General features: G+C 39.7%; 1 protein-coding gene across 3 annotated transcripts in view; it reads left to right on the top strand.

The window, feature by feature from the left end:
* Positions 1-18,222, top strand: part of DOCK4 (dedicator of cytokinesis 4) — a 530,859-nt gene that overhangs the window by 469,519 nt on the left and 43,118 nt on the right. For all 3 annotated transcript variants that reach the window (XM_062177670.1, XM_062177599.1, XM_062177537.1), the window contains exons 36-38: positions 6,856-7,004; positions 8,977-9,063; positions 10,876-10,980. In XM_062177670.1, the coding sequence (XP_062033654.1) occupies positions 6,856-7,004; positions 8,977-9,063; positions 10,876-10,980 (341 nt within the window). The remainder of the gene's footprint in view (positions 1-6,855; positions 7,005-8,976; positions 9,064-10,875; positions 10,981-18,222) is intronic.

Here is an 18,222-nt window from a genome sequence, read left to right as displayed (position 1 = left end):
ATAACTCAACATTGTCTGGTCATTTTTGGAGTATTCCATCCAGAGGATTTAATTGTGGTCAGTGGGAAAGGTGGAATGAAATGTGTTTACTCCATGTTAACCAGAACCAGGAACATTTAATTAAACTTTAAAACTACAGATCCTTGTCTTTTGCCACTGTGTTCCTCCAAGGAACTCCTGAATTATGGCTCTCACTTCAGCTTTAAAAAAGTAAAGGAGGGACTAAACATTGTGGCTTAGCAGGTTGAGCCAAGACTTGTGATGCCAGTGACTCACATCAGAGTGCTGGTCCAGGTCCCAGCTACGGTACTTCTGATCCAGCTTCCTGCTAGTATACTAGAGAAGGCAATGGTGATGGCCCAAGTACCTAGGTCCCTGCCGTCCTTGTGGGAGACCCGGATGGAGTCCCTGGCTCCTGGCTTTCGCCTGGTCCCAGCCACAGCTGTTGCAAACATTGTAATGAACCCGTGGATGGAAGATCTCTCTTCATCATGCCTCTCTCTCTCTGTCTCTCTCTCTGTGTTTCAAAAACATGAAAAAATTTGAAGAGAAGAGTAACGAAATCCTTTCGGAAAAAGTTAAACACCGCCTCTCACTAAGGCTGCACTATCTCTGTTGTTAGCATCCCTGTTGACTCAGTCTGGAGACCTTGATGTTGGTTCAATTAGGACAGATCTTGAATAAAGAATTTAAACCTTATTTTGTAAAAGACATAAATTGACAGCAGGGTTACAACTAGAGAAGGGGTTGACGAGCTTTTTATCTTAGACTCTTCTCTTTTTATCCTCCTTGAAGTCATCATTCATGAAGTTCTGTTGATTCTATTTCTAAGGGATGAGGGGACTTCAAAAAGGTCGTGAAAAAATGAAATCAAAAGAGAATGTGGATTTCCCATTAACTTTTTGAAGCCCCCTGCATCTCTCCTAACCATTTCCTTTTTATTGCTCCCCCTGTCACTGCCTGTTAGGCCTTCATCTTCTTTGTCCGGATTGCCTCTTAACCGGTATTACTTTCTAGAACAGAAGTCAGTGTACTACAGCCTGCAGGTCAGCCACGTGGGTTTGTAAAGGAGGTGCTATAAGAACTCAGCCGTGCCTGCTCATCTTCACATTGTCTGTGGCTGCTTTTCTGCTGCAATGATAGAACTGATGAGCTGAAATGTAGACCACGTGGCCCACAGGCCCCAATTATTTACTGTCTGGCCCTTTAAGAAAAAACTTACCCACCATTTCTGTGAGCTTTTGTTGTTGTTTTCAAGATTTATTTTATTTATTTGGAAATCAGAATGATAGAGAGAGAGAGAGAGAGAGAGAGAGAGAGAGAGAGAGAGAGAAAGAGAGAGAGAGAGAATCTTCTCTCCACTGGTTCACTCGTCAAATTGCTGTAATGGCCAGGGATGGGCCCAGCTGAAGCCAGGAGCCAGGAACTCTATCTGGGTCTCCCACATGGATGACAAAGGCACAAGTTCTTGGGTCATCTTCCACTGCCTTCCCAGGCACACTAACAGAGAATTAGCTGCTCAGAAACAGAGCAGCTGGGACTCAAACCCATGCTCCAGGATGGGAGGACAGTATCACAGGCAGCTGCTTATCTCACTGCTCCACAACACCAACCCCTGTAAAAATTCTTTATGTAACAGCTGTCATAGGCACCAACATCTGTCTGTTCAGCCTCATCTCACCTCCTGTCCCGCAGACCTGTCATCTTTCAGGATCAGCACCACAAGGTCTTCTTCCCCCGGAAGTCTCTTCACCAACTCCATGCCCCACCTCCATCCTTCTCTCATGGGCCGATTGGATCTTTCCATCTTTTTTTTTCACCACATTTCCTTTAAAGTGCTTATCATATCATTTTTATTCGTAGTTGTACACACTTCTCCCTCTTTTTGTGCCGGGGATTGGTTCCAGGACCCACTGTAGATGCCAAAATCTGAGGATACTCACGTCCCTTACATGTGTATGCATGGACTTCAAAAATTTTGGTATTAAAATGAACTCGCCTTCCAATTCCATTGTCCATGAACTATTTGAAGTATCTTTGTGTACAAAATGGCTTTGTATTTGTATAGAATCTGCATCCTCCCCTACATTTTAGATCACCTCTACACTATATTGCCTAAAACCATCTAAGTGCTGTGTAAATGGTATGCTGTATCATCTAGGGAATAACAGGAAGAAAAAAGTTTATATGTTCAGCCCGAATAAATTTTGTAGGGATTTTTTTTAGATTATTGTTAAGTTAGTTATTTGAGAGAGAAAGAGAGTAAGCTCCTATTTACTGGTTTACTTCCCAAATGCACACAATTGCCAGGCCAAAGATACGCCAAGCCAAAGATAGGAGCCAAGAACTCAATTCAGATCTCCTTGAGCCATCACCTGCTGCCTCTCAGGGTGTGCATCAGCAGGAAGCTGGAATTGGAAGGACTCAAATCTTCATCCTCCAATATGGGATGCTGGCAGCCCAACTGGGATTCTAACAGCTAGATTAAATTGCTATCCTCTTTTCCGGTATTTTTCATCTGTGGAAAGACCCCCAGATGTTGAAGGCTGACTTCTTTTACAAGATCTTGTATGCAGGCCGGTGCCGCGGCTCACTAAGCTAATCACTAGGCTAATCCTCCGCGTTGCGGCACCAGCACACCGGGTTCTAGTCCTGGTCAGGGTGCCGGATTCTGTCCCGGTTGCCCCTCTTCCAGGCCAGCTCTCTGCTGTGGCCAGGGAGTGCAGTGGAGGATGGCCCAAGTCCTTGGGCCCTGCACCCCATGGGAGACCAGGATGAGCACCTGGCTCCTGGCTTTGGATCAGCGCGGTGCGCTGGCTGCAGCGCACCAGCCACGGCGGCCATTGGAGGGTGAACCAACGGCAAAGGAAGACCTTTCTCTCTGTCTCTCTCTCTCACTGTTCACTCTGCCTGTCCAAAAAAAAAAAAAAAAAAAATCTTGTATGCAAAAGTGATTCAAATAATTCATTTAAAATTAAATTAAAATTAAAAATTAGTTTAAGATACCTTTGTTTTGGTACATTGAGTGTTTTTTAAAACTTCATGGAAAATGCTATTATGAAAAGAATACATGGATTGCTAAATTTTTGCACCAAGATAAATTTTAAAATTCCATTTTCCCATATTTGAATAATATGTAGAGATGAGTATCCATTTCAGTGCATTTATATTGAAGTGTATATATATTCATATACTGAAATTTATATCATATGTATATATAATATATATGCATATATATATATATATAGGTAGTAGAGTTCCTTGAGTTTTTGAGGGCAGACTTGATGTTTTCTTGTCCTCATATTCTCAGTTGTTAGAACAGTGCCTAGCAGTATGAGATTTAAATAAATGCATCACTAATGAATGTACCCATTAATTAAGTTTTAATACCTAGTGAGCAAAATTTCTCTTTCAATTTAGTAATTGTTGAATCACTAAGCTTACAACCTAGTAGACTTGTTTCATTTTAAAATCTATACCAAAAGGAATGAGAAAGGGAACCAAGGACAAGTTATTCCAGATCTGTGACAGATCTATTTTGGTCCTCTGAAACAAAGTCCAAATTTTTCTGGTTATATTTCAGAAATGGGAACTTTTTTTTCTTTTAATTTTTTTACTCAACTTGCAGTTTTTATGTTTCCCAAAGTCATAAGAAATAAATTCTCTCTACATAAAGCTGTTTATACTCTCTATGTCCCCACTTTCATGTGTCCTTAGAGAAAGTGAAGTTCCTGAGAAAACTTTTCTATCTTTATAGGATACATGACTTAACTCTCTTCTCATCTTCTGCAGCAGTGCTAATTCATCTCTACTATTTCCCTGGACTCTTTGTTTCAGCAGATGGGTCCCCTACTGAACATTTCTTACAATGATGGAATGAGATGGCCCCTATTTAATTATGTGGTGAAGAATTTTGTTCAAAATTATAAACACTTTTCAAGAGGTTGTTGGAAATTTTGGATGTGATTCATTCTTCCCTTTTCAGTACACATTGTCTTCTAAAGATACAGAAGAATAAGTGTGCAGCATATTGCACTACAACATTTACAGTTTGTTAATGTGTTCAAAATCAGCCTCATTGGTATGTTGTGTTCACGCTTCAAAGATAAATATGTCTTATTTAATAAAAATGTTCTACAGCTTCTTCCTCGCACGCCATTGATCTCAGATGCATACTGTAATTTTCCCAAATGCCATTCTAAAACAGGTATGTTGTGTTCACATCTTTCCTATGGCACCGTCAGCCATAGGTCTGCCTGCTTGGGTAGCCTGCTGATATCTCCTTGTTTTCCCAGACTTTCCTGCAGGCAACTCACCCATGCCTGACTTTCCATCAGCCCATTGATCTTCTAAGGGCACGCTAGATCAGAAAAGCAGCTGGAGTTGGAAATCATTGCTCTTTATTTGTGTTTTTATTGCAATAAAATATGCATTATATAGTATTTAGCATCTTAATAATTTTACACATATATAGCTTGATGGTGTTAAATACATTCACATTGCCATTCAACCAACACTGCCATCTACCTCCAGAACTTTCTTCATCCTTAAAACTGAAACTGAAACTCTGCATCCATTAAACACTAAGTCATCATTCTCTCTTTTTCTACGAAATTGACCTTCATGCCTGGTAAGCCACCCTTCTGGGCAGTCCTCCAAAGATCCTGTGAAATGTTCGGTTTGGTTTGTCTCTAGGGCACTTTCTGAGTGCGAGTTGCTAGGGAAATGCACAGACAACTTAAGAGAAAGGATTACTTATGAATTAAGTAGTCAACAGAAAGTAGGAGTTGGTCAGTAGCCCGGGGCCTGAGGGAAGCTACAGTTTGCTCACCCAACAAGACCAAAGGGTATGGTTGAGAAAACACAGACACAGGGTCAGGGAGGAGGTTCTTAGATGGTTAGCATTTATTATAAGGACATGGGAGTAGGGAGTTAAACATAAGAGATCATCTTGGAGAGTTCAGAGAAAACTAGAAGGCTATTCAAAATAAAAGCACATGTCTGATGATATGATGTTCTCATTCCTGTATGATCAGAGAAGTCCTCCATGCAACCCATGCTAAAGTGTTTGAGCTCTGTTTCAACATCCAGCAGTTACCTGATACCTTGTGGGCATTCTCTGTGTGCACTGCATGTCCAGCCTCCACAAGAAGGGGATCAGAAGGTGCCCTTGAAGCAGATGGCATCCTTGTCCCTGCTGGGCAGCTTGTCTGAGCATCTTGCTTCATTGCTCAAAACTGATGATGGGGTCCAGGGGCTCTCACTGTGGGGCCTGGAGGATCAGCAGCTACTAATGCTTTGGAAAGGAGACATCCTTCCTTCCCTGCAGAGATTCTTCAAAGGACAGTGGGAGAATGTGGGTGGAGAGGTTGGCTAGGACCAGATCCTTTAGGAAGCCTGAATTTGTGTTTTAGCTACTGACATATGATCACTTGTGTGGAAAGATCATATTGGTAACAGTGCACAAACTGCATGGAGCAGTTAAGAGAATGCTGTTGGGTTATGAAAACTGTTGCAACAGTAACTGAAGCCAGGAAATAATTTTTACTCACCAAAGGAAAAAAGGATCATAGACTGTGCCTCTTGGGACTTTGACACTTAACAGGCGTGAGGAAAGTGATAAGGACCTGGAACTTTCTTGCTACAACTTTATTTTATGCATAGAGCTAACCAAATCATAGCATTGGAACTTAACATGGGAATTTAGAGCTCTATGTGTAGTTACCCTTAAGGCAAATACATGAAGGAAGAAAATTCCCACTTCTTCTCATATTGTGTTAAAAGCTACTATTGTGTCTTTTGTAAGACATCTGGAGTGGTGATTGAATGGATTAATACTGTAAGGGTTTGTCCATTTTATTCAGTTTAGTGAATGAGTTGACCATTACAATGTTAAAGGAAAAATCAGTGTAGTCCTTATCCATGATGATGAATTCTGGGTCCTACTCTCAATCTCTTTGGTCATGTTTATGATTCAGGAAAAGGGGAGGCCTGTATAATGGCAGATATTTTGTTAAATGCACTGCCCATTTGTCAAGTATGTGCTAAGTGTGCAGGTCAGCATTGCCTCTTGTGTGTTTACAGAACAATCACCCTCTCTTTCTATAGGAAATCCAGCTGCACCAGCATGTACTGTTTTCAATAGCCCTTCCTGGAGAATTGTGGGCCAACTGTGAGGGTCTTACTACAAAAATGTCTTCTCCCTCCCCCTGCCACTGAACACCTCTACCCTCTCCAATCCCTTACTATGTCATTAAACTTTTTCTTTCTGTTGTCTTCACTCAGCTCCTATATATTCTCTTTGCCCCTTCTACATTCTACCTGCCCCTTGATTCCCCCTCCCAAACACTAGCTGCAATTTTTCAGCCCTTTACCATGCAGAAGAATTTAGCTACCATTTTTAATTTCCTAAGCAAGCCCTTTGGAAAGTGCTGGCAGTCCCCAAGGGACTTACTAATGAACCATCCTGGCAAAGGCCTGTCTTCCCTGCATATCTTTGAATCAGCTATGCCAAAATATCCTTGAACATCTTTATGATGCCAGTAGCATACTGACCTTGTAGCATATGGACATTGACAAAATACACAAAAAAGGGAGAAGCAAAGTACAGGAAACCAAAAGATGCAATACAGGTCTCAGATACTTTTATCTTGCAGGGGTCATCAACATTCATTAAGCTGCTATTGCATGTATTATATACAGGGTTTGGTTGTTTTTTGTTTAGTTTTTGTTTTTGTTTGCTGCATCATGAAATTCAGAAACAGTATTTTCTCCAATTTGGCCAAAACCAGTCTCAAATGAGTAGGAGTGGTCTGGGGTCTTGCCTCAAACATTGCATTACTACCCAATTTACAGAGGCAGCATATACTCTCCTGTTGTATGATGAGCTACTGGAGTGGTCTGATCGGCCCCTCAGGGAGTTCCTAACCTACCCCATGCAAACGGAATGGCAACGCAAGGAGCACCTGCACCTCACCATCATCCAGAACTTCGACAGAGGCAAAGTAAGTTGCCCTGCCAACCCCGAGATCTCTCCTAGGCTGACTATGTGTGTCCCTTTCCTTTAGAGTGTATTGCTACCCACCTCCTCCAGCAGGGGTCCTCACAGTTTGATATGCATAAGATACACATCAGAGCCTGTTCAAATGCTGATTCCCAAGCCCTGCCCAGACAAGCTGATAAAGTAGGTGTGACTGGTGAACCTGCAGTCTGAAGGACTCCAGGATGTCCCCATATGAAAGAACTGTGCATTGCACTTTAGGAAACTTTGCACGAGAGGTTTTGACTCTCCAAGTCTCAGTCCATGGATACTGCTCTAACAAGCACTATATACTAGTAGCGAATAAGCAATGGAAATTGGTTTCTCACAATTATGGAGACTGGGGCGTCCAACATCAAGGCTCTGGAAGATTCAGTGATGCCTTCTTGCTCTTCAGTGATGGGACATGGCTCTCTGGGGCCTCTTCTGTAAGGCCACTGATCTCATTCGTAGGGCTCCACCTTTATCGCCTCCCAAAGACCCCTGCCTCTTGATACAGTCACCCTGGAGGTTAGAATTTCAATCTGTGAATTTTGGAAGGACATAAACAGACCACAGTGCCTAGGTATTTATTCTCTGAATCCTCACCCCTTCCTGAAGTTAGTATGCATTCTGCCTCATTCCACTTGCTTTTTTTTTAAAGATAAAATAAATGAAACTGGATTTTCTCCCAGGTTTTTCTGGGATCCTTTCATATATTTGGAGCTGCCTTGATATGTTGAGCAAACCTCACTGTCCTAACAACATGATTCTGTGTATACCACTTCACTTTTTCAAGCCCTCTTTCTTCAAGGACTTGCAATACTCTTTAAAAAAAAAAAAAAAAAAAAACTGTGAATCTGACCACCACTGTTTATTTTATTTGAATACTTTGGTTGCTTGGTGGTAAGTGTCTGAGATTTTAAATATATCTTCCAAATTGCAAAAGTTAAACAAAACATAATTGAGTATACCTAAAAATTTGATGCAAGGAAATTGCTTTGCATATCCTGCTTTATTATTTATCTAACTACACTGACATATTATTATATTAATAGCAAAAGAAATGTCTTTTTGTATCCTCCTGCTATAAAATTTCTACCTGCAGACATAGCTGTTACCAAATCTCAGTCTTCATATAATGGTGTCAGTGTCAGGGGTTACAGTCTATTGGCCTACAGGTCAAATGGCTCACTGCCTTGTGTCTGTACAGCCCACAGCTACCAATCACTTACACATTTTTTAATAGCTGAAAGAACTCAAAAGAGTAAAAGTTTGTGGCTTGTGAAAATTCCATGAAATTCACATTTGTGTCCATAGATAAATTCTTCTTGTGATGCAGCTGTGTTCTTTCATGTCTACAGGTGCTTTCATGTTATAGCAGTAGAATTGAGAGCTTGTGACAAAGACTGGATGGCTCTCAAATCCTAAAATATTGACTGACTGGCTCTTTGCAGTAAAAGTCTGCTGGGCATATGCTAGATGAAAGAATTTTTTTTTCATTTCTGCCAGAAATAACCAACTGAGTTAGACCCCTCAGAATTTTCAATTGCAACTTAGCTGAGTTGCAGGGTGCCAGTCTCAGATAATTGGACCTTATGGGTCAGTGCAGTTCCCTCCTTAGCACTGAGAACCCGTTTATAGCCATCTGTTTTGCCCAGGTGGAACAGTACTTATGTCGAGATAATGATCGTGAAACAACACCAGAAAGTATTGCTTATGCACATATGTTAATGATTACTGTGGTGGATTATCATTTCCAACTTCCTAAAGACGTCTAATAGTCTACATGTTCATTATGTGGTGTTTTCCTGCTTAAAATCATAGTGGTGCTATTACATGTTTCAAAGATTAAAGAGCAAAGCTGCTTGATCTATAAGCAGTTGTGTCCTTGCCTTTGGGCAAAAGTAAGTCAGTGTGGTGGGGTAGTTATATTGATGTCATTCATTTGTCCACAGTGTTGGGAGAATGGCATTATCTTGTGCCGGAAGATTGCAGAGCAGTATGAGAATTATTATGACTACAGGAACCTGAGCAAGATGAGGGTAAGGTGCCTAGACACATACTGAGCTGGATGTGGCCTCCCTTTTTGATTTGCTTTCCTGTATGGTTCTATGAAAACTTTGTGATCATCTTGATAGGCCTTGTAGAAACGTACTCCAATAAGTATTTCCTTTAAGGCATACTCAGCTATTTATGCAAAGAAATAGCAAAGTGATCTGTGTAACATTTTTGATTAATGGACAAAAAATGAGCCATTGGTCTGTTTCCAAAATACCACATCTGAAACACACAATGTAATCCACGATTAACTTTTAGATTATTGTGCAAAATCTCTACGCTGTTTGAAGAGCTTCCCACTTATACTTAAATCTCTGTGACAAATACCATTCTTGGTATCATAATCAGCAAGGGTGAATTGTAGAAATGATCAGATGACCCATTTGTAAATAATTTAAGGCCAGGTTGTGTAGGCATCAACTCTCTTTAGTATGAGAAATATATTTTTATTTGTGAAATCTAAACTAAGATCTTAACACCCCAGAGTTCAAGAACTTCAATGATCTGTATCCATCAACCAAATACTTTCTATCTTCTTTGCTTTGAGGCTCAAACCAGTCCTTGCCCTCCAAGTCCTTAGTCTGAGTACTCAGTGTCATTTGTAATATACCAGGTCCTGATGAGTGTTTAAGCTCTGGAGGATTTCTAAAATGAGGTCATCATGTTTTATACATTAAAAAAAAAAAAGTTATGACATTTCCTTTTAATTTTAAGGTAGCCATTTAAAAGATGACCCATAAACCTTTAACAGCTCATAAAATCCTTTACACTTGCGAGTAACTTACTCAGCTAGCAGGGCCTGACTCTGTACTTTAGCACCATATTTCATGTCAGCACTGCATCCGTATTTCTCCTAACGTGGAAACCAAAGAGAAGAACCTTGTTTTAACTTCAGTCCATCCTGCTGAGGCTGGCAGGTGCTGCCGGTTTATGTGAAAATGTGGCCGTTCTCTTGGTGTCCTGTCCTAGTAATAGAAATGAGGTTACAATGTTTACCCGTGAGAGCCCTTGGGTATCATAGTCACTAAGATTTTTATAAACCCAAAGCATTACACTCTGTGTCAATTGCTCTTTAGGGCACTATTACGGGGGGAGGGGGACGAGGGCGGAAGCTCCAAGTGCAATATCAGTCCTTCCCTGGAAACCCTGGGGACGATGGAACTATGAATGGGAAGTCATAAGCTTTATAGGCTTCATCGTATCAACATTGTCAAAGACACACTTAAGAGCTTTAGGCCCAGACAGCATTTTGCACGATGGGCCTCCTTTGGTTTGGTTTCTTGGCCTACCCCTGTGTAATATGGACAGGGTTGCACCTTCCATATATCCTGAATTGCCAGGTGCTGGAAGCAAGTCCACGGGTAAGTATGTCTGGCCTACGAATTCTCTAGAAAGGCTTTGCTTCTGACAGTTCAGGTTAATTTCTATCTAACTGTGAAGAAGACATTTCCTCTGTGTGCATAGAAATGTCTTTTTGTAGTGATAACATGCAGTAATGCATTGATCTTTTAAAGCAGAAATGAGCAAACAGGAGCCTGTGGGTCTAACAGAGTTAGGTAGTTGTGACAGGGACAATAAGGACTGCCAACCTGGAAATATTTCCGCTCTGGACATTAGGACTAAATTTGCAGAGCCCTGCCTTAAACCCTTCAAAAAGGAGTCAAGTCTTCCTTTCTGCCAACTGAATTAAAATGAAATTTTCCTTGCTGGAGAAGAGATAGTCCTGTTCTGCAAGTTGGTGGAGCTGAAAAATTAGATAAAATGTTGAGATGAGAACATCTCCTCTGCATTCCCAGATGATGGAGGCCTCTTTGTATGATAAAATTATGGACCAGCAACGCCTGGAACCGGAGTTCTTCAGAGTCGGATTTTATGGGAAAAAATTTCCTTTTTTCTTGAGAGTAAGTAATATATTATTTAATTTGCATTCTTGTTTCCAATACAGATCTCCAATCAATAAAACTAAGATATTGGTGACATCTGATAAGACAGGTTTTGTGCTTTTTTATCACTTGAGACAATTTCTACAATAAATCTCTGCAAAATATATACTTTTTTTGCAGTTTCTTTTTTTTAACTTTTATTTACTAAATATAAATTTCCAAAGTACAGCTTATAGATTACAGTGGCTTTTTCCCCCCATAACTTCCCTCCCACCCGCAACCCTCCCATCTCCCGCTCCCTCTCCCATTCCATTCACATCAAGATTCATTTTCAATTCTCTATATATCAAACTAGTACATATTAAGTAAAGATTTCAACAGTTTGCACTCACACAGAAACACAAAGTGTAAAGTACTGTTTGAGTACTAGTTATAGCATTAATTTACATTGTACAACACATTAAGGACAGAGATCCTACATGGGGAGTAAGTGCACAGTGACTCCTATTGTTGACTTAACAATTGACACTCTTGTTTATGGCATCAGTAATCACCCAAGGCTCTAGTCATGAGTTGCCAAAGCTATGGAAGCCTTTTGAGTTTACCGACTCCAATCTTATTTAAACGAAGTCATAGTCAAAGTTGAAGTTCTCTCCTCCCTTCAAAGAAAGATACCTCCTTCTTTGATGGCCCGTTCTTTCCACTGGGATCTCATTCACAGAGATCTTTCATTTAGGTGTTTTGTTTTGTTTTGCCAGAGTGTCTTGACTTTCCATGCCTAAAATACTTTCATGAGCTCTTCAGTCAGATCCAAATGCCTTAAGGGCTGATTCTGAGGCCAGAGTGCTGTTTAGGACATCTGCCTTTCTATGAAACACAGGATTTTTTAGCTTTCTAGTTGGCAACCACTGTATTAATTGAGAATGCTTAATTTTGTATAGTTTCCCAAGATTTCATACAAAGTATTCTTTTTTAAGTTGACTATATTTTCTGAACAATTTGGTGCAATTATAGCTTCCCTATCTAGTCTGCAATTTCCATGGATGGCCAGCGCCACGACTCAACAGGCTAATCCTCTGCCTGCGGCACCAGCACCCTGGGTTCTAGTCCCCGTCAGGGCGCCGGATTCTGACCCAGTTGCCCCTCTTCTAGTCCAGCTCTCTTCTATGGCCCAGGAGTGCAGTGGAGGATGGCCCAAGTCCTTGGGCCCTGCACCCACATGGGAAACCAGGAGAAGCACCTGGCTCCTGGCTTCAGATCAGTGCAGTGTGCTGAAAACCTACTTTAAGAACAGTTATTCTTCTCACCCTACCCACCATCCAACCCACATTCCCACCCTTCTTCTTCCGTCTCCTATTCCCATTCTTATTTTTTATTAAGATTTATTTTCAATGAACTTTATACACATATGATTAACCCTATATTAAGATTTCAACAAATAGTATGAAAAAAAAAAAAACTGTTCCTCAACAGTCGAGACAAGGGCTGTTCAAAGACATCGAATCTCAAAGTGTCTACTTCATTTCCATAAATTACCTTTTAGGTGTTCTAGGGTTACCACAGATCAGAGAGAACATATGGTACTTTTCCTTTGGGTATTGGTTTATGTCACTAAATATGTTTTCCAGTTGCATCCATTTTGTTGCAAATGAGAGGAATTCCTTTCTATATTTTACCTATCTGTAGTATTGCATGGCGCACATATTAACCAGTCTTCAGTTGACAGACATTTGGATTGATTCCATATCTTAGCTATTGTGAATTGAGCCGTAGTAAACATGGGGGTACAGATAACTCTTTCAGATGCTGATTTCATTTCCCTTGTGTAAATTCTCAGGAGTGGGATTGCTGGGTCATATGGTAGGTCTATATTTAGATTTCTGTAGTATCTCCATACTGTCTTCCACAGTGGCTGTACCAGTTTACATTCTCACCAACAACACATTAGGATACCTTTTTCCCCACATCCTCACCAGAATTTATTATTTGTTGGTTTTTGTATGAGGCCCATTCTAACTGAGGTGAGGTGAAGTCTCATTGTGGTTTTGATTTGCGTTTCCCTGAAGGCTAGTGATTCTGAGCCTTTTTTCATGTGTCTGATGGCCATTTGAATTTCCTCTTTTGAAAAAGGCCTATGTAAAGCCTTTGCCCATTTCTTTTTTTTTTTAACTTTTATTTAGTAAATATAAATTTCCAAAGTACAACTTTTGGATTATAGCAGTTTTTTCCCCCCATAACCTCCCTCCTACCTGCAACCATCCCATCTCCCATTCCCTCTCCCATCCCATTCACATCAAGATTCATTTACAATTATCTTTATATACAGAAGATCAATTTAGTATATACTAAGTAAATATTTCAACAGTTTGCACCCACACAGAAACACAAAGTGAAAAATACCATTTGAGTACTAGTTATACCATTAATTCACATGTACAACACATTAAGGACAGAGATCTTACATGGGGAGTAAGTGCACAGTGACTCCTGTTGTTGATTTAACAATTGACACTCTTATTTATGGTGTCAGTAGTCACCCAAGGCTCTTGTCATGAGTTGCCAATGCTATGGAAGCCTCTTGATATCACCAACTCCAATCTTATGTAGACAAGTCATAGTCAAAGTGGAAGTTCTCTCCTCCCTTCAGAGAAAGGTACCTCCTCTGTGATGGCCCTTTCTTTCTGTTGGGATCTCACTCGCAGAGATCTTTCATTTAGGTCATTTTTCTTTGCCGGATCCGAATGCCTTAAGGGCTGATTCTGAGGCCAGAGTGCTGTTTAGGACATTTGCCATTCTCTGAGTCTGCTGTGTATCCCGCTTCCCATGTTGATTGTTCTCTCCTTTTTAATTCTATCTGTTAGTATTAGCAGACACTAGTCTTGTTTATGTGATCCCTTTGACTCTTAATCCTATCCTTATGGTCAATTATGATCTGAAATTGATCACTTTGACTAGTGAGATGGCATTGGTACACGCCACCTTGATAGGATTGAATTGGAATCCCTTTTGCCCATTTCTAGTTAAGAAACCCAGTTAGGGTTTTGTTGTTGTTGAGTTTCTTGAGCTTTTTGTATATTATGGATATTAATCCTTTATCAATTGCATAGTTTGCAAATATTTTCTCCCATCCCTTCATTTGTCTCTTTACTTTGCTGAATGCCTATGTCAAAGTCTTCCAGGGTTTCCCCTATGTTCTCTAATAATTGATGGTATCAGGTCATAGATTTAAGTCTTTGATTCATTTTGAGTGGATTTTTGTGTAAGGTGTAAGGTAGCAGTCTTGCTTCATACTTCTGCATTTTCCCAGTATCATTTGTTGAATAGACTATTATTTTAGCTCCTTTATCAAAGATAACTTGGTTATAGATGCATAGGTTGATTTCTGGTGATTCTATTCTGTTCCATTGCTCCATCCATCTGTTTTGTACCAATATCGGGCTGTTTTGATTATAACTGCCCTGTTGTATGTCTTGAAATCTAGTATTATGATGCCTTCCCCTTTGTTTTTGTTATATAAGATTGCTTTAGCTGTTGGAGGTCTCCTGTGCTTCCATATAAATTTCAGCATCATGTTTTTATATCTGAGAATGTCCTTGGTATTTTGATTGGTATTGTATTGAATCTGTAAATTGCTTTTGGTATTTTAATGATATTGATTCTTCCAATCCATGAACATGAATGACTTTTCCATTTTTTTTGTGTCTTCTTCTATTTCTTTCTTAATATTTTGTAATTCTCTAGTAGAGATTTTTGATGTCCTTATTTAAATTTATTCCAAGGTATTTAATTTTTTTGCAGCAATTGTGAATGCTGTGGATATTAGAAGGTCTTTCTCAGTCATGGCCTTGGGTATTTATACAAGAACTATTGATTTTTGTGTGTTGATTTTATATTCTGCCACTTTAGCAAACTCTTTTTTGAGTTTCAATAGCCTCTTCATGGAGTCTTTTGGATCCCATGTATATAGAATCATGTCATCTACAAAGAGGAATAATTTAAATTCTTCCTTCCCAATTTGTATGCCTTTGATTTTTATTTCCTAATGGCTCTGCCTAAAACTTCTAGGTCTGTATTGAATAGCAGTGTTGAGAGTGGGCATCCTTGTCTGGTTCTGGATCTTAGTGTGAATGCTTCCAACTTTTCCCCATTCAATAGAACACCAACCATGGGTTTGTCATAAATTACCTTGATTGTATTGAGGAATGTTCCTTCTATACCAATTCGCTTGAAGTCTTCATCAGGAAAGAGTGTTTTATTTTCATCAGTGCTTTCTCTGCATCTATTGAGATAATCATAAACATTTTGTTCTTCAGTTTGTTAATGTTATGTATTACATTGAATAATTTGTGAATGTTGAACCATCTCTGCACAGCAAGAATAAACACATTTGGTCCAGGTGAATGATCTTTCTGATACATTGTTGGATTAGATTGGCTATTATTTTTTGAGGATTTTTGCATCTATAGTCATTAGAGAAATTGGTCTGCAGATCTCTTTTTCATTTGTATCTTTTTCAGGTTTGGGAATTAAGGCGAGCTGGCTTCATAGAAAGAATTTGGGAGGACTTCTTCACTTTTAATTGTTTTGAATAGCTTGAGAAGAATTGGAGTTAGTTCTTCTAAATGTCTGGTAGAATTCAGCAATGAAGCCATTTGGTCCTGGGCTTTTCTTTGTTGGGAGATTTTTATTACTGATTCAAGTTCTGTCTTGGTTATTGGTCTGTTTAGGTTTTTGGTTTCTTCATGGCTCAATTTAGGTAGGTTGTATATGTTCAGGAATCTTTCCATTTCGTCTAAGTTTCCAGTTTGTTGGCATACAGTTCTTTGTAATAATTTCTGATGACTCTTTTTTATTTCTGTGGTATCTATTGCTACATTTCCTTTTTCATCTCTAATTTTATTGATTTAGGTCTTCTCTCTCCTTTTTTTGGTTAGTTGGACCAATGGTCTGTGAATTTTGTTTATTTTTTATTAAAAACCAGTTCTTCATTTCACTGATCTTTTGTATTGTTTTTGTTTGTTTTGTTTATTTCTTCTCTAATTTTAATTATTTCTTTTCTCCTACTAGTTTTGGGTTTGGTTTGTTATTGTTGTTCTAGGTCCTTGAGATGCATTGATAGCTCATTTATTTGGTGTCTTTCCAATTTCTTGATGTAGGCACCAATTGCTCTAAACTTTCCTCTTAACCCTGCTTTTGCTATATCCCATAAGTTTGATATGTTGTATTGTCATCTTCATTTGTTTCCAGAAATTTTTTGATTTCTCTTTTGATTTCTTCTGTGACCCACTGTTCGTTCAGGAGCATGTTGTTCAGTCTCCATGTGCTTGCATATTTTCTAGAGATTCTTGAGTTGTGGATTTCCTGCTTCTTTCCACTATGATCTGAGATGATGCATGGTATGATTTTGATTTTTTTTTTATTTTGCTGAGACTCTGTTTATGGCCTAGACTGTGGTCTATCCCAGAGAAAGTTCCATGCACTGGTGAGAAGAATGTGTCTTCTGCCAATCTAGTATGAAAAGTTCTATAGATATCCATTAGTTCCTTTTAGTCTGTAGTGTTGATTAACTCTGCTGTTTGCTTGCTGATTTTCTGTGTAGTTGATGTATCCATTGCTGAAAGTGGGACGATGAAGTCCTCCATTACTATTGTGTTTGAGCTATGTCTCCCTTTAGATCCATCAACATTTCTTTTAAATAGCCAGGTGCCCTGTAATTAGGTGTATATACATTTATTATGGTCACATCTTCCTGTTAAATTGATCCCTTAATTGTTGCACAATGCCCTTCTTTGTTTCTTTTAACAGTTTTTATGTTAAAGTCTATTTTGTCTGATATTAGGATGGCTACACCAGCTCCTTTTTGGTTGTTGTTAGCATGGAGTATCTTTTTCCATCATTTTGCTTTCAGCCTGCATGTGTCTTTGTTGGTGAGATGTGTTTCTTTTAGGCAGCAAACAGATGGGTTTTGTTTTTAGCCCATTCAGCCACTCCATATCTTTTTTTTAAGATTTATTTATTTTATTTGAAAGGTAGATTTACAGAGAAGCAGAGGCAGAAAGAGCAACAGAGAGAGGTCTTCTTTGTGCTGGTTCACTCCCCAAATGGCCGCAATGGCCGGAGCTTCGCCAATCTGCAGCCAGGAGCCAGGAGCTTCTTCCAGATCTTCCACATGGGTTGGGCCATCTTGTACTGCTTTCTCAGGACATAGCATAGAGCTGGATCAGAAGTAGAGCAGCCAGGACTGAACTGGCACCCTTATGGGATGCTGGCACTGCAGGCAGAGGCTTTACCCACTACACCACAGTGCCAGCCCCCAGTCTATATCTTTTAACTGAGTAATTGTGGCCATTTACATTCAAGGTGACTATTGATAGTTATAACTTGGACCTGCCCTTTTTCCTTACATATTCCTATTGTTTACTTTGGATTCCCTTTGTACTTTTACTGGGAAATTTTCTGCCATCACCTACTTTTGTAGTGATGACCATGTTTCTGTGTTTCTATGTATACCACATCCTTAAGCATCTTTTGTAAGGCTGAACAAGTGGTGACAAATACTTTTAATTTCTGTTTGTTATGGACACTCTTTATTTCACCTTCATTCTTGTTTTGTTTTGTTTTGTTTTAAAGATTTATTTTATTTATTTGAAAGAGTTACAGAGAGAGATAGAGACAGAGAAAGAGGTCTTCCATCCACTGGTTCACTCCCCAGATGGCAGCAACAGCCGGAGCTGCGCCGATCCAAAGCCAGGAGCCAGGAGCCAGGAGCCAGGAGCTTCTTCTGGGTCTCCCATGTGGGTGCAGGGGCCCAAGGACTTGGGCCATCTTCTACTGCTTTTCCAGGCCATATCCGAGAGCTGGATCAGAAGAGGAGCAGCTGGGACTCAAACTGGCATCCATATGGGATGCCAGCACTTCAAGCCAGGACTTTAACTCGCTGTACCACAGCGCCGGCCCCTCACCTTCTTTCTTAAATGAGTGCTTTGTAGAGTACACTATTCTGGGTTGACAGTTTTTTCCTGTTAAACCTTAGAATATATCTCACCATTCTCTCCTAGAATGTAGAGTTTCTGATGAGAAGTCTGCTGTGAGTCTGATTGGAGATCCTCTGAAAGTAATCTGTCGTTTCTCTTGTGCACATTTTAGAACCTTTTCTTTATGTTTTACTGTGGAGAGTTTGACTGCAGTGAGTCATGGAGATCTTTCCTGGTCATGTCTACTAGGAATTCTGTGTGCTTCCTGTATTTGGACATTCCTTTT

This window comes from Lepus europaeus, chromosome 1, assembly GCF_033115175.1.
Source record: "Lepus europaeus isolate LE1 chromosome 1, mLepTim1.pri, whole genome shotgun sequence".
NCBI classification, from domain to species: domain Eukaryota; kingdom Metazoa; phylum Chordata; class Mammalia; order Lagomorpha; family Leporidae; genus Lepus; species Lepus europaeus.
Note: the sequence above shows the minus strand (reverse complement) of the source record. Positions and strands in the feature narration are given on the sequence as shown.